General features: G+C 44.0%; 1 protein-coding gene and 1 long non-coding RNA gene across 3 annotated transcripts in view; one reads left to right on the forward strand and one right to left on the reverse strand.

Annotated features, from left to right (window-relative positions):
- ITGB1 (integrin subunit beta 1) overlaps window positions 1-13,815 on the reverse strand; it is a 75,560-nt gene extending 61,745 nt beyond the window's left edge. Inside the window, exon 1 of the mRNA XM_077808294.1 lies at window positions 13,632-13,815. Within this exon, the coding sequence (XP_077664420.1) occupies window positions 13,632-13,640 (9 nt within the window). The 5' untranslated portion in view covers window positions 13,641-13,815. The remainder of the gene's footprint in view (window positions 1-13,631) is intronic.
- Window positions 13,455-23,816, forward strand: LOC144259940 (uncharacterized). Of its 2 annotated transcripts, none has more exons than XR_013344955.1 (4): window positions 13,455-13,689; window positions 14,201-14,260; window positions 19,873-19,988; window positions 22,369-23,816. It is a non-coding gene; the product is annotated as an uncharacterized LOC144259940 (long non-coding RNA). The 2 variants fall into 2 exon arrangements; XR_013344956.1 differs by lacking the exon at window positions 13,455-13,689 and adding an exon at window positions 13,928-14,085.
- Window positions 23,817-24,367: the final 551 nt, after the last annotated feature.

The following is a 24,367-nucleotide window of genomic DNA, read 5'->3' on the forward strand; positions in this document are numbered from 1 at the left end:
AACATCCTGCAAAATAAATAACCCACAGAAGACATGTGGGGAGATAATGTTTGTGTTTTTGTGTATTTACATATGTATGAGTAGGGTCGACAATGTAATCAACAATCCCTGTCTATGCTTGTATTCTGATATAATTTAAATGAATTGTAGAGACGGGATATCAAGGTATTCATCTCTCTTTGAAATGTACTGTGAATGATGGAGGAAAAAGCAAATGGCCTTAGGTTAATTCCTATAGCTAACTACAGGTGAGGGACCTCCTTCAAAGTCATCCTAATTACCTTTTGTTCCCTGAGGAATCCCAATTTATCAAAGAGGACATGAAATTGTATAAAAGATCCTTGGGTCCTGATTCTGTCATCTCAGATCTGCTCAGGCTTCATCAGGGGAAGTTTGAGTCGCAAGACTGAGGTCCCAGTTATGCTGGTACACCCTGAATATGATATTTGGACATTGGACTATGAACTATTTCTGAAAGAACTCTTTGCAATGACAAAGCTCACCATCTATGCTATGAATCTGAACCTCAATGAATTGAACTCATGTCTGTATGTATATTGATCTTTTAACCACACACTCTTTTGTTTTTTAATAAATTTTAGTTTAGTTAATAAGAATTGGCTGTAGCGTGTATTTGGGCAAGATCTGGAATATTCATTAACCTGGGAGGTAACGTGTCGAACCTTTGGGATTGGTAGAACCTTTTCTTTTATATGATGAAATAAGATTTTCAGAAATCATCATATTTGACGTGGGTACCTGGATAGAGGTCTGAGGCTGGATCACTTTAAGGAAACTGTGTGTTTGGACTTCTTCGTAACCAGTAAGGTAATAAAGAAGCTGTTTTATGCTGACTTGGTAAATCTAAGTATTGGAATATCAACCAGCTTTATGAGGTTTGGCAGCCCCATTCTTTGCAGTTCACCCTAATTGAGTGACCATAGCTGGCCCCCACTAGGACACTGGTCACAGTGGCGTAGTCGTGGTTGGATACACATTACCACAGGTTAACTGGGTTTTTGGATCAGAACCACATGCTTGTCAAAATTTAATTTTGATATTGCAGAGTTTAAGGGTTAAAAATCAGTTACACCGAGTGGCACAGGATCAAGATCCTGACAGAAGAAGCCTGGAAGAATTGTGCTCACAGAGGGGGTTGTCTTTTAAGAAAAAGACCCCAGAGCAGGAACTGAGAAATCTGTTAATTGCCAGTGATAAGGAAGCAGACCTAGCGAAAATGCTTGCAGTGAGAAACCAGAAGGTAGAACTTGAACAAAAGCAAAAAATAGTTGATATGGAAGGAGAAGCTGCTGAAAGAGAACGCCTGTGTTTTTAACATGAACAAAGAATGGCATATATTCGATTGCTAAGGCAAAAGTGGACAGACTTAAACTCCAACTCAAGAGAATAAAGAAACAACAGGAACTGTATCATCCTGAAAAGCCAGCTTCTCTCAAACACAGAGATGGGGATAGAATCTATTCAGTTTGTAACAATGTTAGTATGTTGTTTGACTCTAAGCAGTTGCCTGTGTGTAACCAAATTTACCGCAACACTGCCGCCTTTTATGTAAATGCTTTTACTGTGAGCTCAGGTGAAGGTAACCCCATAACTTGTGCAGAGAATGTAAAAGTCAATGGTAAAAGCTGTTTAGGGCAAATTACAACTTCTAACATCACTCTTGTTAAAGCAGATCTTGTCAAAGAGGAAGATTTATTTGGTAAATAAAAGAGTGTGAATATTGTAATCCTCTGATGAAGTGGGTTTTAGCCCACAAAAGCTTATGCCCAAATAAATTTGTTAGTCTCTAAGGTGCCACAAGTACTCCTCGTTCTTTTTGCTGATACAGACCAACACGGCTATCACTCTGAAATATGATTTTACTGTAAGTGTGCCTTTAGCCAGAATCCATCTCGAATGGAATGGTGTTAAACATGAAGTTATAGCTGGTGTAAGGAAGTTATTCCCTAAGGATCTTTTGATTGGGGATGATGTTAAAGCTTTGTTCAGTCAGGTTGACATAAACCAGTCACAGGAAAGAAATAATCCTGAACCTGTGTCTATTAGGGGCAAGGATTTGCCTATGGAGGTCTTTCTATTTAAGTTGCCCAGGAATGGTAAATTAAAGTCTTACTTGCAATTTGACACTATAACTTTCTGGAGACTCTTGTGTTGGGTATTTAACACTTTAAGTGCAGGCTGTAAAGGCCTTGTTAGCCTGCAAAACACACATTCCATTCTAACACTTCCACTTCAGCTGGATTGAAGATAAAAATCCCACATAGCAATTTATGCTTTTCTGGTAGCATACATGAACGTCCTTTGTGCCAATATAAAATAATCCTATTATGTTTTCCAGCCTCCACTCCTCCCAGGCTATTTTAGTTTTGTGTACCTTACAGGCTGAATTTATCCACATACAATATTTAGTTCACCATATAAATATAGTTCTTACACAGCTGACCAGAACTGGTGCTCATGACTCAGTTCTGCCTTTGAACTATACCTTGTTCTTCACAAAGGCAAGCTATCTATCCTACCTTCATTGTAAAGAAATAGCAGGGCAAAAGTATGTATTTTTATTTTTAAAAACTGTAGAAGCTTAAGCAAGCAGGTTTATTAGCTACTTGCTTCTTACAAAAAGGTCTAGAAACATTTCACTGCATATTACTGTGACATTTTGAAGGAAGTTGGTAGACCACAGAGTAACCCAACATTTAAATGGAAATCTTGTTTTACATAGTAGTATTCACCTTTCAGTGACTGGCACAAACACATGATCAAGTAACCTCTTCTTTTTTCTAGATATAATGTACCAGATTTTAACTGATTTACATTTAACCATAATTTTAGGTACAACCCAAATCCCCAGATTAAATCAATGGGGTTCTGCTGCAGTTAACAAAAACTGCTCTTTAATTTTAGTGGTTGTTCACTGCTGTTTCTTCTGCTACAAGACAACCCTGAAACAATGAAACGTCTCCTTTTAGTGGGATTGCCTAGAGCAGGGGTTCTCAACAACTCTTGCTTGTGGCCGCTTTAACAATTTTTCCTAAAATACTTAATTAACTTTAGGAAAAACAAATACATATGCATGTGCAATCACAGTAATTTATTTATGATGGGGTGTTTTTGAAGACTCAACAACAACAACATACAGCTGTCTCTATTTTTTACTGGACCTAAACAGAATAGAAACACAAATAAGGTGCTTTGCATGTTTGTGTCCTTTTTGTTCTTTCTTTTGCTTTTTTGGTGGTGGTGGGGGTGTTAGACCTGCTAGCTAGTAAGTCTGCTTCTGTGAAAAGTGATATTTGTATGTTTGTTAATATCGCTTTTTCACAGCAAAGACTTGTTTGCTAGCTGGGAGGCAGTGAAAAGCAATATTAACAAACATGCAAATATCACTTTTCACAGCAGCTTTACTCAGCCCTGCCAAACGGGGGGACAAATTAAACCATGGATGGGGAGGTGGGTAGGGAGGCAGTGGGGGCCAGGAGCGATGGGGTGCATGGGTGAGGGGCCAGGGGTGATGGGGGTGGTGGTGGTGCCTGAGCCTGACGTCCAGCGAACGTGGGACAGAGTCTGCCGCTGTGCAGTGGAAGCCCAGATCCTGAAGTTCCCACGGTCAGAGCCCGCTGCCTTGTGGCCAGAGCCTGCTGCCTGCCACAGCAGCGCTGAAGCCCGGAAGCCACAGCCCCACCGCCCCCGGGAAGGTGGGGAACTGCTCTTCCGATGTTTGTGGCTCAAAATGGGGGGCAGGGCCTAACCTCACCTCGCTGCTCCCTTCACCCCTCAATCACTGCCCAGGAGGCTTTGGAGGCAAGAAAAGCCCCTGGTGGCCACATGCAGCCACGGTGCCTGCATTTGAGAAACACTAGCCTAGAGAGACTTAAAGGCCACAAACTTATTTTAAAATATATCCTCACAATCTTAATTTGCAAGTTTAAGCACATCTACTTTACAGAATTTGCAGAATGAAACAGCAGCTAGGGTGATTCTATGGATAAGTGTTTTTTAGTTGTTTCCCAGCAATGGTACAACCGAGCTGAAGTAGATTTTCATTACCGGTATATATGGTAGTGAATTGCCTGAAGCCTGTCTACACCAAAGCTAGCACGAGTGCTTTAGGCATGTTTGCACAGCATGTATGCACTAATCCTGACTGGGGATCCAAGCACTATGTAATAAATAAATCCCCTTCTCAATGTCCTTCAACAGAATTTAAGCACTATCATTAACAAACTACACTTGGTTGCTCGCCAGTCTGGGTTTAACTCAGTTTGGACAAAGGTTCAACATGCCATCTAGCTCAGGGTAGAGACTGAACACAATACAAGGCTGAAATTATTTATTCCCAGTTCCTTTTCAGGCTCCCAATTAATTGTTCAAAGGCTAAGGTTAGATATTTATTTCCCAGATTTCAACTGGGAACTTAATCATCCGTTATTCTAAAATGATTTAGAATTGCATTTGCAGGAAACACTGAGAATATTTACACACACCATTGAGTAAATGCTCAGCAATTTGAGCATTAAGTAACAAAAAGCTCTCAGACCGCCCCATCCCCAATGTATACATTTAACCTTAAAATTCTGGCTGGCAAATGACACTCCGCTTCTTAATCTCAGTTACACTGGTTGTAGGGCCCCATGAGCTAATGTCTCACATGCACGCATTGTAGCACCAGTTACCTGTTCACAGTGAATATTAGTTCCATGGTGGAGATAGTTGTCTGGTTGTTAAGTGTCAGAACACTTGCACCCTAGATTCCTACAAATATGTAATCCCACAATTCTAGTATAAATATTTGCAAAAGAACAACCTGATCTGACAGAAAACCAGAAAACGTGAATAAGTTATTTATTTGCGCTATGGCAACACCCAAAGGCCCAGATCAAGATTGGGGCCGCAATATGCTAGGCTCTTTACAAAACTTAAAATGACAGTCACTCTCTGAGAGGTGGTTTTACCTAATCTGAAACAAGATGCAACAGGTAACCTTTACCTCCCCTCTCCCGCCCATTTGCACCCTCCTCTCCCCCCCTACCCACCGGGGCTGGGAGCAGAGCCGCAGCTCCAGGAGGGTACACAGACAGAGTAAGGTGACTGGCAGCTGGGGCCCCAGGGGTCGGGGTCCCAGGTGCAAGGCTGGCAGCCAGGGAACTGGGACAGCAGCCGGAGCCAGGAATGTAGCTGGGTAGCACTCCCTTCCCACCTCCCATGGGGGCTGGCCCAGGCTGCAGCTGTGTCCCCCTGAACATTCCTCTGTGCCCCCCCCTCCCCCAGGGGGCACACTCTACAGTTTGGGGACTTCTGGGTTAGAGCATAGTTTTAAGGTGTCTCTTGTGAACTAGAATATTTTTTAAAACTCAGGTTGGCTCCATCTATGGTAGCCAGCCCAACAGTTGGAACTGGATTTAGCCACAACCAAATTTTAACCATGCATAAGATGGAGGTTCCTCAGTTGAAACCCCCTATGTAGACAGGACAGTAAATGATGAAGTGGGCACAAAAGCCTTTGTAATTAAAAGCTGCTTCAAGACAGACAGCTGTAACAGATGTCCCCTGAGAAGCAAATTCCAAAATACATGCATACTCAAACAATTAAGACCTTCCTTACGTTGGAAATTAAGTCAATTCTAATAGTTACACTAACAGTGCATGCCCCTAGTGCTAGCAACAGTAAGTTCTAATGTAAGCCATTTTATCTCCAACTATACCAGCTCCAAGCAGCCTCGGTCATAAACATGCCAGTGGTTGACCTACTCAAATCCTCACTAATGCTAGAACAAGGATGGGAATATTCCACCAAAATTGCTAGCATCAATACAGCCCAAGACACTAAGTAAGCCAAGATGGCTGAGTCCTGTTTTGGTTTGTTTTCTGAAAAGTTATGCAAGCAATTGCATCCAAAGATGCAAATTCACAGCCTGCCCACCACATCCTTAGATAAGAGAAAAAACTCTCTGCATTGGCATTGCTATGTTTATGAAGCATATTGCTTTAAGATACAATTTAAACAATTTGCATCAAATAACCTGCACAGTGTGTTCTTCAGAAAAATAAAACTTGTCATTTCCGTGTGTGTGTGTGTGTGTGTGTGTGTTTTTAAACACTGATCAGTGAGTGATATCCCCACCCAAGAAAAAGTAACACCAACATCTCTACTTGTTTTCCACACAGTGGTAGACTTGCCTTTGTGATATTCAATTACAGTAACTCACTTAAAGTCGTCCTGGTTAATGTTGTTACGTTGCTGATCGATTAGGGAACATGTTCGTTTAAAGTTGCGCAATGCTCCCTTATAGCGTTGTTTGGCAGCCGCCTGCTTTGTCCACTGCTTTCAGAAAGAGCAGCCCGTTGCAGATAGCTGGTGGGGGCTTGGAACCAGGGTGGACCAGCAGCCCCCCGTCAGCTCCTTGCTCCCCTAAGTTCCCTGTGTGGCAGCCGCCCAACAGGTTACCAATTGCCGGGCAGTTCAGCTATCCCTCCTCCCACTGCTATGTGCTGCTCCTGCCCTCTGCCTTGGAGCTGCCCCTGGGAGCCTCCTGGTTGCTGTGCGGGGAGGGAAGGGGGGAAGAGAGGTGCTAATGTCAGGGTGTCCCCCTCACCCAGGCTCCTGCCCCCCGCTCCTTTGCCCCATCTCCACAGAGCTGGGTGGGGGATGGGACGATGGGAGGGGGAACACCACATGACAGGGCTCAGGAGGGAGGTAGCTTGCTGGCAGCAGCTGCTGTCTCAACTTGCTGATCTACTTAAAAAGAGAGTGTACTTACAGTAGGGTCAGCATACTTAAAGGGGCAATGTGTGTCTCTCTCTCACACACACACGGTGTGTCTGTGTTTCTCTCTGCCATGCTGTCTTCCCTCCCTCCCTCCATTCGTGCGGTCTTGTAGAGTGTGAGGCTACATTAACAACAATGTCTTAACCCTTGAGGGCTCAGCCGAGTGCTAGTTCATCATTTAGCAGTAAGGCATTCCCTGGGAAATATCCCACCCTCTTCCACCTTCTGACTCCACCACCTCAACCAAGCTTCACAATCATCATTGCTGTGTACAGTATTAAATCGTCGGTTAAAACTTATACTCTGTGTGTGTGTGTGTATATATATATACATAAAAAACAGTCTTTTGTCTAGCAAAAAAAAATTCCCTGGAACCTAACTTCCCTTATTTACATTAGTTCTTATGGGGAAATTGGATTTGCTTAACATCGTTTTGCTTAAAGTAGCATTTTTCAGGAACATAACTACAACATTAAGCAAGGAGTTACTGCAGTGTATTCTGGATCATGTGGAGGCTATTTTTAAAATGATTAGACACTAGCTCCAGGACTGTTTGTTAAAATGAAAGGGCAAGTATTTAAAAATGCTGTGCTTAAGATGTTCTGCATTTGCTGACATTTTACATATGCACATAAATTGCCTCCTTACACAATAATCAAGACATGGATAGATATTTAGTCAGAACCCCATCAGAAGAATACTATATCTCACTGCTGCTCAGAAAACAAGCATCATCCAGTCAAGAGAATGAAACTACTCATATCGAAACAAATATACCCTATTCCTCTTCACAGCAGGCAGGGAGACTAGGGAAAAGTTGTGAGTAACTGACAACCATAAATATTTAGGAGGTTTCTGTAAAAAGGAGTAAACTCTCCCCCAGCTCTGAGTCACTGTGAAAGTTTCAAATTTATGAGTTTTCAGCATGGTACCTCATATCTTTTTGTAGAAGTTAAGCATTTTCACTTTCTCCATAACACTGGGTCCTCCAAACTCAGGTACAGGAGTCTCGCGCAAAGCAAAGTGGCTATGGATTTTTTTATTTTTAAGAAGAGGATAGTGTGACGTTGCGCTCCATATGTTTTATGGAAATATGCTTATGAGTGTGAATGTGATGTAACTGGAATATAAAATGCCTCTTGTAAGGTATCATAACAAAGGTTATAAGCTACTGAATATATTCCTTCTAGTTGTATGCATGTAACATTCTTGTATCTTAAGCTAGAAATATGAAGCATAACTATGAGGTCCTATTGTAATTATGCAAAGTGTGGGCCATTAATGGTGGTTTGGAATCTTGATGGCTCCCATTGACTAGGACAACTGGTTGTAAATGGTTTATTGACCTGCACGCCTTCCTGTGTACCTGTGGGCCAACTCAGGAAGAATGGAGACTAGGGGTCTTAAAGTGACATGTGACCATGTCACATGATGTTGGAATCCATCTTAATCCTTGTACTTTTCCATTGATGAGGCGGGGGTGGGGACAAGCACAGACAAAAGATTCCTGCCTTGTGCCAAAGCTATACAAGGGAGTGGAGCAGGACAAAGGGGGCTGCCAGTCATGAGAAAACCCCTGCTTACCACCTGAGATGTCTGCTGGATCTAACAAAGACTGTACCCGGGGAAAGGATTAGGCCCAGACTAGGAAGAAGTCTAGTCTGCAAAAGAAATTTATTGGAACATCTTTGAGGGCGAGATATTACCTGTAATCAGTTTCTTAATGTATTAGGCTTAGACTTGCGTGGTTTGTTTTATTTTGCTTTGTGACTTACTTTGTTCTGGCTGTTATTACTTGAAACTACTTTTTATACTTAATAAAACCACTTTCGTTGATTAATAAACCCAGAGTAAGTGATTAATACCTGGGGGAGCAAACAGCTGTGTATCACTCTCTATCAGGGTTATAGAGGGCGGACAATTTATGAGTTTACCCTGCATAAGCTCTATACAGAGTAAAATGTATTTATTTGGGGTTTGAATCTCATTAAGAACTGGGTGTCTGGGTGCTGGAGATAACTGAAAATAGCTCAGCAGGTCACCTAAGTCTACAGCTTTGGGGACATGGACCAGACCCTGGGTCTGTGTTGCAGTAGATTAGTGTGTCTGGCTCAACAAGACAGGGTTCTGGAAGTCCCAAGATTGCAGGGAAAATGGGCTCACAGGTAATTTCAGCACATCAGGTGACAGTCCCAAGGGGGTCTCTGTCACCGAACCCATCACAGTTAAGTAGTTGTGCAATATTCTATAGAAAAAGGATATAAATAACCCATCTCTCTAATGTTCCCTCAGTTCCTTTCATTTGAAGGGTCTAGTGCAAGAAACTATCAGTGTCAAGACCAGACTACACTCCTGTAGACTTTCCACTTTCTGCCAGACTGGTTCAAGCGTGATTTTCTCCTGCTGCCATGTGGATAAGAATGTCTGTGTAAATTGAAAGCTGGCTAACCTATCACATGAGTAATGATAAATAGGATGGAGACCTATCTATCTAACGTGAGGAACTGTTCCTGTTTATGTACCAGTTTTGCAATGTTTTGGACTTCTTATACAAACCAAACTCTCACAGAGCAAACATTTAATAGCTCACTTAATGGGGTTTCTGGTGCAACTGCACCTGAAAATATCAGTTCTAGATATCATGTTATCAAAAAGATATTGACAGCTACAGAGTTGAGAAGAGCAACAAGTCTGATCATGCTGCTAGGAAGACTGAATTATTAGGAAAGATTTAAGAACTAAGTATGTACCACATAGCTTTTACTCAGCCAGGACATAGAAGGAAGGGTGACATAACAACTGTTTACAAATAACTGAAGAGCGTTCTTACTAAAGGTAATACAGGAATTATTTAGTGTAGTAAAGAGGAGTAAAACTAAGAGAAAAGTGATGAAACTGTGAATAAGAAGACTTATTCTGAACACCGGGAAAAGCTTACAGACATTGAGGTCTATTCAGCTGCGGGATCATTTCCCAAGTGAAGTGATTGAAGCTCAGTAAAGTGGGGGATTTAAAACTAGACTGAACAAAAACCTCAGGGAACAATCATTCACTGGGATACCTGAAGATGCATACATATTTCAGAAAATAACTTGCAGACCTTTTCAACTGGATCTCAAAGCCTTTTACAAAGGTGAATACAAATTAACATTTTTACATTAGGTTAATGATGCAGAAGCAGAGCAACTTGCCCAGAATCATTACAGTCAGGAAGAGTTACTCATCTGGAGTATTGCGTACAGTTCTGGGTGCTACATTTCAGAAAAGATGTGGACAAATTGGAGAAAGGCCAGAGAAGAGCAAAGAACATGATTAGAGGCCTAGAAAATATGACCCATGGGGGAAGATTGAAAAAACTGGGTTTGTTTAGTCTGGAGAAGAGAAGACTGAGGGGGACATGATAACAGTTTTCAAGTACATAAAAGGTTGTTACAAGGAGGAGGGAGAATAACTGTTCTCCTTAACCTCTGAGGATAGGATAAGAAGCAATGGGCTTTAATTGTGGCAAGGGCGGTTTAGGTTGGACATTAGGAAAAACTTCCCATCAGAATGGGTAAGCACTGAAATGAATTGCTTAGGGACGTTGTGGAATCTCAGATTTTTAAGAGCAGGTTACACAAACACCTGTCAGGGGTGGTCTAGCTCTAGATAATACTTAGTCCTGCAGTGAACGCAAGGGACTGGATTAGTTGACTACTCAAGATCCCTTCCAGTCCTACGATTCTATAATTCTAACTACCACTCAAATGCTCAATCCACTAGACCAGAGCTCCAGTACTGAAGTGTTGACAAACCTTAAAGATGTTTTCTAGCTCTAGATTTTATTAAGACAGGATTCCAGTCTCCATGGCTGTCAATCTTGCACTTCTCAATATATTGAATTGCAAACATTTCAAAGGACTATGGGCACGTTTACACTTGCCATTTAAAGGGGAAAAAGTCCCTTTTTTGTGCAAAAACCGTGGGAGCATCAATGACTTTTTGCATACAGCTCTTACCGGTGATGCTGTTGCAGTGATGTGCGAGTGAAGACACGTTCTTCCTGTTTACAGAGCTTTTAGCCTCCACAGGATATCCCACAGCACCTAGGTGATCACTCTGGCCAGCAGCTCTGCTGCTCTGATGCCAGGTAAACAGACATCCAGCCCTTCCCCCGTAAAGCCCCAGGAACTTTGAAACTCCCCTTCCTGTTTTCTCGGCAAATGCTCACTTATCTGGCCAGGTGACAATGCCTGCTCCACAGAGCAAAGGATCCCCTGCTTAGAGCAATGCTGAGCTACTGGAGCTGATCAGCGTTTGGGGAGAGGAGGCTGTGCAGGGACCCCTCCCCCCCCGGCACCCACAAGACCTATCATCAAAATGTTGAGAGCTGCACTGTGGGATAGCTACCCTCAGTGCACTGCTCTCGTCGGCCGCAATGGAAGTGCTGCAAAGGAAACACACTCTGACACCCGTGGAAGTGAGTACACAAACCAGTGCTTTTCTTTCACCAGTTCACTATCACCAGTGAAACTGACAGCGCACAAACTCTGCAAGTGTAGACATAGCCTAAAGTTAACAATGTGTCATCCTTAACTCACCTGGTCTTGGCTATCTATTGCTAGTTGCTCACTGTTTTCACAGGCTTTACTTATGGCTTTAGGCAGCCTTGCACAATGCTACTTAACCATTTGCCTGAGGTAAGTAATTTTTGTGTGTGACAGGAGAGTGAATCATCAGTTTTGTCATGAGTAGGGCGGATGTATAGACTGTGTCTTTGCTACCATGTCTTCACGAGTTTCAAAGGCTTATTTAAATTTAGATATTTCTGAATTTACTTGGTAGTGGCATTAGTCAAAGTACTCAAGGAAAATTACAAAATCCAAAACCTCAATCCCTCTCAAGTTTTCTCTGTTTTTTTTTAAACACAGAATAATTTCCTCTCCCATGTGATAGCATTTCCTCTTGAATTTCTAATGCATCAACACCAGAGATGGCCTGGACCTATTTGTATTCCAGTAAAGCCCTAATCACACCAATACGTAAGCTGTTGCTTAATTTTAAACACATGAGCAGTCAGAATATCAGGGTTGGAAGGGACCTCAGGAGGTCATCTACTCCAACCCGCTGCTCAAAGTGGGACCAATCCCAACTAAATCATCCCAGCCAGGGCTTTGTCAAGCTGGGCCTTAAAAACCTCTAAGGAAGGAGATTCCACCACCTCCCTAGGTAACCCGTTCCAGTGCTTCACCACCCTCCTAGTGAAAAAGTTTTTCCTAATATCCAACCTAAACCTCCCCCACTGCAACTAGTCCAGCTCACATAATGAATTACTCATGCACTTAAGCACTGGTATGAGCAGGGCCTTACTGGCATACTAAGGGCAGATACAGTAGATGAAACGAACCATTCAGATTTTATTTAAAAAAAATGTTTAATGACCACTGGGTGGATTTTTTGTTAGACATTTCCCACCGAATTAGTCAAAAATTTGACATAATATATAGTAGCTCTACAGTGACTGAGGAAAAGTTTCCCCTCCCCCTTATTTATCCCAAGGACCAGGCTATACTGAGGAAAGAATTAATACTTTCAAGACTACATTGCTTTCATACTGCTGCAGCTAGAGTATTTTTCCAAAAAACATGTATTCAACAGATTACATGCTGAGACCTAGCATTCATTCCCTGTTCTCTTTCAGACTGCAACAAGTTTATATGGCAGTTATAAAACCCTGAAAAACAATCACTTATGAGAGAAACAACAACAAATCCGTAACTATCAAGCAGTCAGAAGGTCACATCACCATGCAAAGTCACAATATCTATCACAATACAGTCACAATGTATTAAATCAGATTTAAATGTTAAACAAGCTTGCTTTCACTGATCTATTCAATACATGCAAGGAAATCATGTTACAATTTTTTAAAAAGCAATAGGGAACCTCCTAGATCTGCAAACTCTTAAACTGAGTCACATATGATATTATTACTGTAGCTCTGTCCTTCCTTCCTCCCTCCCTCCCTGTTGTCTGTCGCCTTCCTGTCTAAAACCTTTTCGGGGCAGGGGTAAGGGCCTTGCCTTTTTACTGGTTTCTCTAATGCACCTTACGAACACGGTTGCTAGTACCCAAGTGAGTTAAGAAGTTCGCTAGTAGTGCCGGGCTGAACAAGGATTCATACTGCACATTCACAAAGCGCCTCCGGTCAGCCTCTAGACTCCCACCCCATTTCACAAATGCCACAGAAAAGCAGCACCTTTGGGGTGCGTACAGCACCCTCCACAAAGCAGGGAGCCGAGGAGATGAGGGGCGCTCCCATCCTTTAGGGCGGCACGGGGATAAAGCCGCTACCCTTATGGAAAGTGCCACGGGGTATTTCGCGGCCGCTCTGCACGGCCAGGCCCTTGTTGGGCCGAGCCCCAAGGCGTTGAAGGGCTGGGCGGCAGGCGGACAAAGGGCCCGGGCATTTCACGGTCTGGCTTTAGGGCCGGGAGCCCTGGCCACGCTGACACTGACCGGGGCCCGTGGGGGGCAGCCCCGCCCTGCAGGGGGCCGGGGAGCCAGCGCTGGCACTGCCCTGAGGCGGCCGCGGCTGGCTCCCTGTCCTGCACGCCGCCCGCGGCCCGCCCGGGGGGGTCAGACCCAGCACCGCCGGGCAGCGCCCCACACTTCAGCCCTCGGGGAAGCAGCGGCCGGTGCCCTGCCCCATCCCGCTGGGCACGGGGGTGGCCAGCCCCGTCCCGGGCAGCGGGTCACGCAGTCCTTGCCGCGCGGGCTGCCCGCGCAACGGGCCCGGGTTGGGCCGCGGACCGAACGGGCGGAAACCCGCAGCGGCAGCGAGCGCGGCCCCCCAGCCCCATACCTTGGCCATGGCGGGAGAAGGCGGCGGCAGAGGCGCGCTCGGGGCCCGGCTGGCTCAGGTCTGTCCCCGCGGGGGCCCCGGAGCGACTCTGGGCGCGGCGCAGCGGGAGCCCCTGGCGCTGTTCCCTGGGTGTCTCTGTGCCCGGCGCCGCTCGCTCGCTGGGAGCCCCGTGCGCGGGCCGCAGGGGGTGGGAATTGGGTCCGGGCCCAGCGGCCGCTCCTCCTTCGCCTCCGGAAGCGCATTCCTTCCCGCGGCCGTCAGGCCCGGCCCCTGGGCGGGGGAGCAGCTTGGCGGGGGTTCCTCGGGGGCCCGGAAACTGGGAATAGGGCCCCGCCCGACTGACTCACCTACCCCTAGGGGCTCCCCCAATCCCCAGTGTAGGGGACCCCCCCGCCGCCGTCCACGCCCCATAACATTGTATCGCCAGGGCAAGTTACATGGGCGCTGCCCAAGTGTAAGAGACTCTTGCTCCCCCTCAAAGCTGCCGCAGTGTGTGTGTTGCTTTTAATTTCAAGCCTGGCGTCTTTGGTGGGGGGGTTTTATTTGTTTGTTTGTTTATTTATTTATAGGCCCCTCCACCTGGTTTCAAGTGATTGTATGAGACTCTCAGCTTTCAGCTAAAAGAAAAAGTAAGTGTCTAGCCTTCCGGGCTGTGGAGTAGGGTTGCCAGGTGTCCGGTTTTTGACTGGAACAGCCGGTCGAAAAGGGGCCTTGGCAGCTCTGGTTGGCCACAGCTGACAAGGCCACTAAAAGTCCAGTTGGCCACAGCAGAGCTAAGGCAGGCTCCCCCTCCCACACCCTGAACTGCTCATTTCTGGCCCCACCCCAGAGCCCATACCCCCTCCCGCATCCCTAACCCCCTCCAATACCCCCCATCCCCAAGCACCCTCCCGCTCTTCCTAGCCAGCAGCCACCTCAACTCAGTGGCTCTGCTCTCCACAAGCAGCGGGTGGCTGCTTGGGGAGGAGGGGTCAGGTGGAGATGCTCCGAATTTACAGCTCTCTTCCCCCATAGTCCCTACCTAGGAGCCTCCACTTCAGCCCCTCTGAGCTCTGTAGGGTATGTCTACACTGCAATTAAATGCCCTGCTGCCCTGGCTTAGCAGACTGGGGCTGTAACATTACCGTGTAGACATTTTACAATAGTGTTTAAAATCTCTCCCTGGTGAGGTGAAGGGTATTTGAATCACACATTCCATCTCCCCTGCCCAGGTGCCAACTTTTCAAAGTGCAGGGGAGTGCTCAACCCTCAGCTCTGCCCCACACTCTGCCATGCCTCTTCCCACCCAGTTCTGCCCTCTCCTCTGAGCACATTGCGTCCTTGCTCCTCCCCCCAGCCTCCTGCATCCTGCGAAACAGCTGATTGCGGTGGGAGGTGCTGATCCGTTGGGCCTGTCAGCAGGTGGGAGGTACTAGGAGGTGGCAGGGAGCTGCTAGTGGATGCTCAGCACACACCATTTTTTCCCCATGGGTGCTCCAGCCCTGGAGCACCCATGGAGTCGGTACCTATGCCTGCTTGGGCCTTGTGGTGAAAATGAGCAAGTGAGCAAGGGTGGGGGAGAGTGAGCAATGGAAGGAGGGGGGTTGGAGTGAGCAGGGGGCAGGGAAAGGGTGTTTGGTTTTCTGCAATTAGAAAGTTTGCAACCCTCTGAGAGAAGTTTGAAAATGTGACCTGGCTGCACACCAAAGGCTCAAAACCTAGAAAATAAATGCAAAGAACACAAAATGTATTAATCTCATGATTTTTAAGGCCTGACACATGATTTTTTGAATACCTGCAGTTGGCATTATTGCTGTTAGTACAATCTGCCTAGGCTTCACATTGTCTTTGGAGTTTTTATCCTCCAGCTATTTGTCATCATTGTTTATCCCTGATCCGGTGCGGGTGCTCTCTCTGTACTCTCTCAACTCTCTCCCAAAGCTGTAAAACTGTGTTTGGCAAGACACTTCTCTCTGAAGTTTCTTTCCTTTCTCCTAAAGTTGGGCAGTTTTTCTACATTGCATCTTAGTATATCGATAATTTGAGGAACCGTCTTTCTCCACTTCCTTATAATTTCAGTAGAAAATGTTTATCTCAGGCTCTCCCTTGTAATGTTAATTTCAGTCACTAGTCAGAATTTGGACTGTGCTTTGTGTCTTCCATTTTCCACCTCTAATTTAAAGTCACTGATTATATATTTGGTGAGTCTCCCCTCTTTAGGCAATATGACACGGGGAGTACCCCAAATCCTGGGACACATTTTCCCAAGTTCCTGAAGCAGCAGCTGATAAATTGGATGCTGCTGGTTTCTGACTCATCACCATTTCTAGGCCCAATAATCCTGCTTTAAAGGTGAACAGCAAAGGTGAAAAAGAAAATGTATTTGTGCCCTTACCTTAGACTGATCCGTTATGATTTATAAAGATTGCCTTAAAGATTTTCCAAAAGTGAACTTTATTTTGAAGAGACAAGGTGATGAGTTAATATCTTTTACTGGATCATCATCAGCTGTTGGTGAGAGACAAGCTTTCAAGATTATATATAGCTCTTTCTTCAGGTCTGAGAAATGTACTCAGACTTGCAGCTTATCTACACTGGAAATTTCACACAGGGGTGTAAAAAACCACCCCCTGAGCGCAGCAAGTTTCAGCACTGTAAAGCACAAGTGTAGACAGTGCACCAGTGCTGGGAGCTACGCCCCTCATGGAGGTGGGTTTTTACAGCGCTTTAGCATTGCCAGTGTAGACTAGCCCTCAGAGTGCCAAGCTAAATGCAAGGTGGAACAGATTGTTTAGCATAAGTATTACTACACATTTCAAGGGACCATTCCTGGTGAAGTGTCCCATTAACACCTCTCCATTCATGGGAGGAGGGGGAAGGAAAAAAAGCTGGGGGGAGGGGTTTAAGTGGAATATAGCTTGTTGCAATAAGCCATAAATCCAGTGTCTGTATTCCGTGCACGATTTTTAGTATCTAGCAAAGTTATGAATGTAAGTTCCTGGGTTTGTCATTTCAAGGTGTTGTGCAGGTTTCTTTTGAAGATGAGGACTAAGATGGGATTCTGAAGGAATTGACAGACTGAATCAGCAACATAGCTTAAAAAAAACAAGCAGGCAAACTCCAGATATGTATTGATTCCTTACATCTCAATAAAGCTCTATAATGCTGTTATCCTTCACCAACAATTGAACAGATCCTGCAATAACTTAATAAAAGGCAAAGGTCTTTTCTGGTTTAGGTGTTATAGATGGCTCCTTGCAGCTAAAACTTGATGCAGAAAGCTCTTAATTGGCTACCTTCTGGACTCCTAGCAGATATAGGTAGCTGTGAAAGAAATGCCAAATAGGAATTTGGTTGAGAGGTTTGAGGAGGTTGAGGCAATTGCAGATAACATTTTAGTGCTTGTTTACCGCTTAAGTCAATGTAAGTTATGTTGCTCACGGGTGTGAAAAAGCCACCCCCTGAGCAAGGTTGGATATTAGGAAAAACTTTTTCACTAGGAGGGTGGTGAAACACTGGAATGCGTTACCTAGGGAGGTGGTAGAATCTCCTTCCTTAGAAGTTTTTAAGGTCAGGCTTGACAAAGCCCTGGCTGGGATGATTTAATTGGGGATTGGTCCTGCTTTGAGCAGGGGGTTGGACTAGATGACCTCCTGAGGTCCCTTCCAACCCTGATATTCTATGATTCTATGTATGCTGGCGGGAGACGCTCTCCTATTGACATAGCTTCCACCTCTAGCTGAGGTGGAGTAATTACGCTGACGGAAGAGTGCTCTCCTGTTGGCCTACAGCATCTTCACCATACGCGCTACAGTGGTCCAGCTGCATCGGTGCAGCTGAGCTGAAGTAGCGCAGTAGTGTAGACTAGCCCTTAGTCTAAGGCCTTGTCTACACTGCCACTTTCAGCACTGCAACTTTCTTCGCTCGGGGGTGTGAAAAAACACCCCCCCCCCCCGAGCAACGCAAATTTCAGCACTGTAAAGTGGCAGTGTAGATAGTGCTACAGCGCTGGGAGCTATTCCCCTTATGGAGGTGGTTTTATTGCAGCACTGGGAGAGCTCTCTACTACACAGCCACGGCAGCGCTTTAATGTCAGCTGTGTAGATATACCCTTTGGCCTGGGCTGCACGGGGGGGGGCGGGGGAGGCACGGTTTCGAACTAAGATTCGCGTAGCTGAAGTCAAAGTATCTTAGTTCAACTTACCTGGCTGTCCTCACGGCAGCGAGTCAACTGTGGCGGCTGCCCCATCAACTCCGCTTACTCCTCCTGCCGAGGTGGAGTACAGGCGTCGATTCGGGGATCAATCGATCACTATCCGCTGATCCGGCGGGTAATGAAGATGTAGCCTTAGTTTGGTTGTGTAGACTCCCTCAAAGAGGCTAATGCTGATCTCAATCATAGCCTGATTATGCTGCTCAACACAGCATACCAAGTGAGTCTAAAACTGAGTAAGAAAAAAGACACTGCACCTATCAGCTTTGCTGTATATTGGACTCCTTCTAATGGTAGAGGGTTTAAAAATAGACCCTGAGAAGGTTGAAGTAATTTTGAGCATGTCCTGTCCACAAAATGTGGAAGACAGAGTTTTGTGGGGGATTTGTAAATTAACTGTCCAGGTTCTGCACAGCTCTACTTTTCACTAGTACAAGTAGGTGAATGATTGACATGGGATAGATTTAAGCAGCAGGCTGCAACTTTATTAAATATACTTTGGGGACTGGCACTACATTGTCCATTCCCAGCTGTCATGTACCAGGCATTTAATTAGTTCCAGCGCAGGTTACAGGGCTTTGGCCATGTATGAAACTACAGACTCTGTTCAGTTGTGCAACTTTTCCCCTGGCAGAGGCCACAAGGCTGAGTGGGAGAAACTTCACCCTACAAAAACTTCAAGCTTCTCCTCCCACATAAGCACAAGGTCCACCTGTGCAGGAGTCTCATTGACCTCTGGGAGCTGGCCTTTTTAGCCTTTACCTGCACTGATGAGTCAGTAACTGTAACAGCATTATATGAACCTCAATTCCTAGTATTTCTAACCCACCTGGGCTTCCAGGAGGCTGTGAGGAAGGCAAGAAAACCCACTGGACTGCATGCCAATGGTGAATTGTGAGCGGGGTAGCTAGAAATGGGTTGGGTTGGGGAGAAGAGGCTGAGAACTGAATAGACTAGGGTATGTGTGTGTGTTAGAACTGATGCCTTTCATTGGACTACTAATTTTTAGTCAGGCTAATATGTTTTTATAGGAATTTTGCTGTTGTAAATATTTGTTGTTAGAAATCTTAATAAAGGGTTATTTAAAATAAACAATTTGATACCATGTTATAAGGTAAATAGCATGATCAAAATTTACTTATAGCATTATACGCATAAGAACATAAGAATGGCCATACTAGGTCAGACCAAAGGTCCATTTAGCTGTCTTCTGACAGTGGCCAATGCCAGGTGCTTCAGAGGGAATGAGCAGAACAGGTAATCGTCAAGTGATCCAACCCCTGGTACCCATTCCCAGCTTCTAACAAAATTTTACAAGAATTGTAATGGGTCCAATAAAGTACTATTGAATTCAATTAAAATAGTCCTCCTGCCCCCTCTTTTCATTGGTATTTTTAATTGGAGGAATTGGTAATGATGCCTTGCATTTTGTGTCAGTTCTTTGTAATATATATTAAGTGTGCATAAACAGTTTAAGGAATATATTCTCAAGCTGTAGAACGTACCAGGTCAACTGGAAATATTGGCAAAGCAGTACGTGTTCCAGTATATATTTGTAATCTGTTCATTTAATAATATTTAATTTTTATGGATTAGATGCCATAGAGCCCCCTTTTAGCCAATAACCAAATTAAGGTAGAAATTCAGAGATCCTGTGAACAGATGATAATGGTGAGAACAAGAACAGATCTGAGTGTAGGTTAGCATCTTAGATACTCTCTTTAAAATATTTATGGCATCTTTTGAATATGGCATTGCTTAGTAGGCACATCTAGTTTAGTTAGCCATTAGAAATAGATTACTCCAGCTAACGACTGACCTAGCCACTGATTCGAACCTAACCCAGGGGTTCTGAAAATTTTTCATTCATGTACTACATTTTAATACAGAGAGTGTTTCATGGACCACCCATTTTCCCACTGATGACTGAGCAGACCATTTCTTCCTGTGTGTCACTATATAACACTCATGTGGCAATTACAGTAACTGCTTACATGAAGAGTAATTTTAGGAAAGTGTTCAATTCTTTAAAGCTATTCTTAAATGCAGTTTAACATCTGGCAATAAAAAGGAGGAGCCAGCACTGTGGACCGCCAGCAAGTACCCCATGGATCATCAATACTCTGTGGACCACAGTTTGAAAACCTCTGATCTAATCTCTTTGGGTAAGTCTACACAGCAAAGACAAACCCTCAACTGGCCCTTGCCAGCCGACTTGGCTCACAGGGCTCGGGATACAAGGCTGCTTCATGGCTGTGTAGACTTCTGGGCGCTCTGGGACCCTCCATGTCACAGGGTCCTAAAGCCCAGGCTCTAGCCTGAGCCAGGAAGTTTACACAGCAATGGAACAGCCCTGTAAAATGAGATAATTATACTTGCCTGCCTCACTAGGTTGTACTGAGGAATAATTAGTTAATATTTGCAAACTATTTTGAAGATGTAAAGTTCTATAAAGTATTATTAATAATAATTATATATATTACAATAGTGACTAGTGGTCCTAATAGAGATCCAGATCCCATTGTGCTAGGTACTGTACAAAAGTAAGAGACAGTTCCTGCCCTGAAGGGTTTACAGTCTAAATAGAGCATGAGAGGAAGGAGAGAAGCCAAGTAACTTTCCCAATAACACTCAACAGGTCAGTGACAGAGACAGAAATAGAGCCCAGGTCTCTTGAGAGTCAGTCCAGTGCAAATCACTGGACCACACTGCCCGTATGGTATCAGCACTTCTTATTTTCCAATTCTATGATTTGGAGACTTCAAGTGACAGAGATCATGACATCAACAAGTAAGATGATCCAATGGTTTCTTATCCTCACTGTTAAAAAGGTGTGCCTATTTCTAGTCTGAACCTATCTAGCTTCAGATTCTAGCCATTAGATTTTGTTATGCCTTTGCCTGCTAAATTAAAGAGCCCTCTACTATCAGAAGTCTTCTCCCTCATATCATTCTTTTCTAAACCCTTTCCAGTTTACCAAAATCCTTTTGAAAGTGTGGAACCCAGAACTGAACACAGTAATGGCCTCACTAATGCTGTAGAAAGAGGTAATATCTCCCCACTTCTACTCAGTAGTCCCCGACATATACATTGGCTTACACTGGGTCTCTTAGCTACAGTATCACACTGGCATCTTGTGTTTAGTTGGTTATTCCAAGTCCTTTCTAGAGTAACTGTTTTCTAGTCAAACCTGTAAGTGTGACCTATATTTTTTTTTTACCTAGATGTGTGACATTGCATTTGGTTATATTAAAACACATACTGTTCAAACAAACCCAGCTTTCCAAGTGATCCAGATTGCTCTGTAGAACTAACTTATACTTGCATATCATTCCACCAATTGTTATGCCCTCTGCAAACTTTACTAGCAATTATTTTGTATTTTCTTCTGGATTATTGTTAACAATATTGAATTATATTGAGCCAAGAACAGAACCTGTAGGGTCTCACAAGAAATATCCCCAATGGATGATGAGTCTGCATTTGCAATGTTTGAGGTCCATCAATTAGTCAGTTTTTAATCCATTTACTATGAGCTACATTGACTTTTGTATAGGAGGGGTAGGCTCTGAGGGTCACAAAACACTCACTGAGGCCTTTGTATAGATTGCCCTTGACCCTAGGGAATCCACAGAGCTTGGGAACATGTCCCAAAGCTCATTTGAAGAAGAGGTAAATATTACCCTCCCATAGAGTTTTTTTCCCCCCTGGATTCTTTTCTTCTGGATTTTACCATTGAGAGGGTGCTCCAGCTCTTAACCTTTAATATTATTTATTTTTGTGTGAAAAAAAAAAAAGGTTAAGCTTTTTTGAGGGGGAGATGGGTGGGGGAAGGGGTTTCTTTTGACCTGCTGAAGAATATGGAGGAAATAGGAAATTGGTCTCTGATTGGTCTGAGATAATCTGGGCAGAGGACAATTTTATGCTAATCAGTCCTTTTGCACACTGTGAGAGGAAGAGGAGGTATATACAGATGAGGTGATCACAGGCAAGAAGAGAAGTCAGGAAACAAGAAGGGGAGAGTCTAAAGGAAAGAAGTAGCACTTTCTGTCAGTGACAGACAAGAAGCCCTGCCTCCAGAAAACCCACTCAGTCATTTGGAATTAGGAGATCCTCCTGACCTAAATATGAAAATGACTACACACATTAAATATTGGGCAGGTCCCATTACTTTTAAAATAGTGACTCTTCCTTTGTCATTGGTGAGATACTGTCCTGCTTTGACATACACCTCTACCCCGATATAATGCTGTCCTCGGGAGCAAAAAAATCTTACCGAGTTATTGGTGAAACTGCGTTATATCGAACTTGCTTTGATCCACCGGAGCGCGCAGCCCCGCCCCCCCGGAGCGCTGCTTTACCGCGTTATATCCAAATTTGTGTTGTATCGGGTCACGTTATATCGGGGTAGAGGTGTATTTCTGAAATAGCTCTACCCACCGTTATGCAGTGCCTCCCCTTTTTTACACACCTAATGTCGCTCTCCACATTCCAACACCTTAAAACGGTTTCTTCCTCTCTCTTTGTCTCTCTCTTTTTTTCTAGACTGTTACACAAAAACTTTTGGCAGAGCAGCTCATACGGAAGGAGATGATTGTACTAGGATTCCAATGATTCACAGCCAACTGCTCTCCTACTTTCAAAGGTCTATTACGGAATTTCCACCTAACAACATAGTTCTCATTGGGGTTTTTTTGTTCACTAGGATCTAAAGGCTGAAGTTAATGGTAGTTTTGCCTGAGTACAGATTTGTTCCATTATCTTTTCATCTCATTTCCATAAGAGGCTCTTCCATAGCAACTTCCTGTACGGTTATTCTGGCTGCATTCTGTGTTTTACACCAGGTGTTTTTTTTCCTCTCCATGCCAGCAGCGCTCATCATTTTATAGCTGGCATCTCTTTAGTTTGTAGCAGTACTTGCATATCCCACAGAACCACTCAAAACAAATATTCCATATCTTTTAAAAAACTAATGAGTTTACCTTTTGTACACACAATCACAACTTTTATTGCCAAATTATATTATCATTTATAAAAATCCAAATCCAAAACTCCATTCTGACGCCAGATAGGTTGAATGAACAGACCAGGACAAAAAGAATTGTTGTCAGTGAACTAATAACAATTAGAATGTTCAGAAATAATTCTGTGACGTTATTGACATGAACTGTGACCATATAAATCATTGTTGCAACAGGGTCCTATGGTTGCACCAGGTCTTGTACATAGGAGGCCAAGTAAGGTGTCTATGGAAAGTTTGTAGTTTGCTGGTTATGATTATGCTGTCTGTATGTGTGTATATTTCTTGTGTTTGCAGTTATGAATATTGGCTATGTACTTGTATCTCAATGTGTTTGATTCTAAGTAGCCTCAGTGAAGTATTTGGTCAGCTTTTTGAGAAAGGACTTTTCTCAGTAAGTGCCCAATCAAGAAACATTTAACTGACAATGGACTTTGGGAGATGCCAGTCCACACCTGAGCTTTCGTAGGAACGTTCAAACCAACGTGTAAACAGTGGCGTCGGCCTGCAAAAAGCTGAATCATTCGTAGACATGTGACTTGCCCAGGTGGCTACAAACTCCATCTTGTTGCTGTGACTTTGCACAAAAGGACAAAGGGGTTTCCGCCCACAAGACAGGAAAATATAAAAGACCTTGGAAGCCTCACCATTTGGTCTTCAGCTGGCTTAAAAGATGGCCTCTTCACCCCAAAGAGATGCCTGAAAGAAACTGGAACAAAGGACAGTAACTACAGGGATGTGAGTGATTGCTGGACCCAGACTAGGTAGGAGTCCAGTCTGTGAAAGAAGCTTATTGGAACATCTCTGGGGGTGAGATTTCATCTATAATCAGTTTCTTAATGTACTAGGCTTAGACTTGCGTGTTTTTGTTTTATTTTGCTTGGTAACTTACTTTGTTCTGTCTGTTATTACTTGGGACCACTTAAATCCTACTTTTTATATTTAATAAAATCACTTTTGCTTATTATTGAAACCAGAGTTAGTGACTAATACCTGGGGGAGCAAACAGCTGTGCATATCTCTCGATCAGTGTTATAGAGGGTGGACAATTTATGAGTTTACTCTGTATAAGCTTTATACATAGTAAAACGGATTTATTTGGGGTTTGGACCCCGTTGGGAACTGGGTATCTGGGTGCTGGAGACAGGAGCACTTCTTAAGCTGTTTTCAGTTAAGTTTGGGGGATGTGGTTCAGACCTGGGTCTGTGTTGCAGCAGGCTAGTTTGTCTGGCTCAACAAGCAGGGTACTGAAGAGCCAAGCTGTCAGGGAAAACAGGCTCAGAGGTAGTCTCAGTACATCAGCTGGCAGTCCCGAGGGGGTTTCTGTGACCCAACCTGTCACAAATTCCTCCAATAACTATGAAAGCAGGAGGCTGGTTAGTTCAAAGATTCCAACTGTGAAGGTATCCGGTATAGTCATTTGTTAGAAAAATGTAATGCAAATACTTGTTCTAAAATCAAAAGCTTACTTTAAATAGGACAACCACATTAAATGTCTGCATTTCTTAGCAGGTAGAAAGCATT

The sequence above is a fragment of the Eretmochelys imbricata genome, chromosome 2 (genome assembly GCF_965152235.1).
Source record: "Eretmochelys imbricata isolate rEreImb1 chromosome 2, rEreImb1.hap1, whole genome shotgun sequence".
Classification (NCBI taxonomy): domain Eukaryota; kingdom Metazoa; phylum Chordata; order Testudines; family Cheloniidae; genus Eretmochelys; species Eretmochelys imbricata.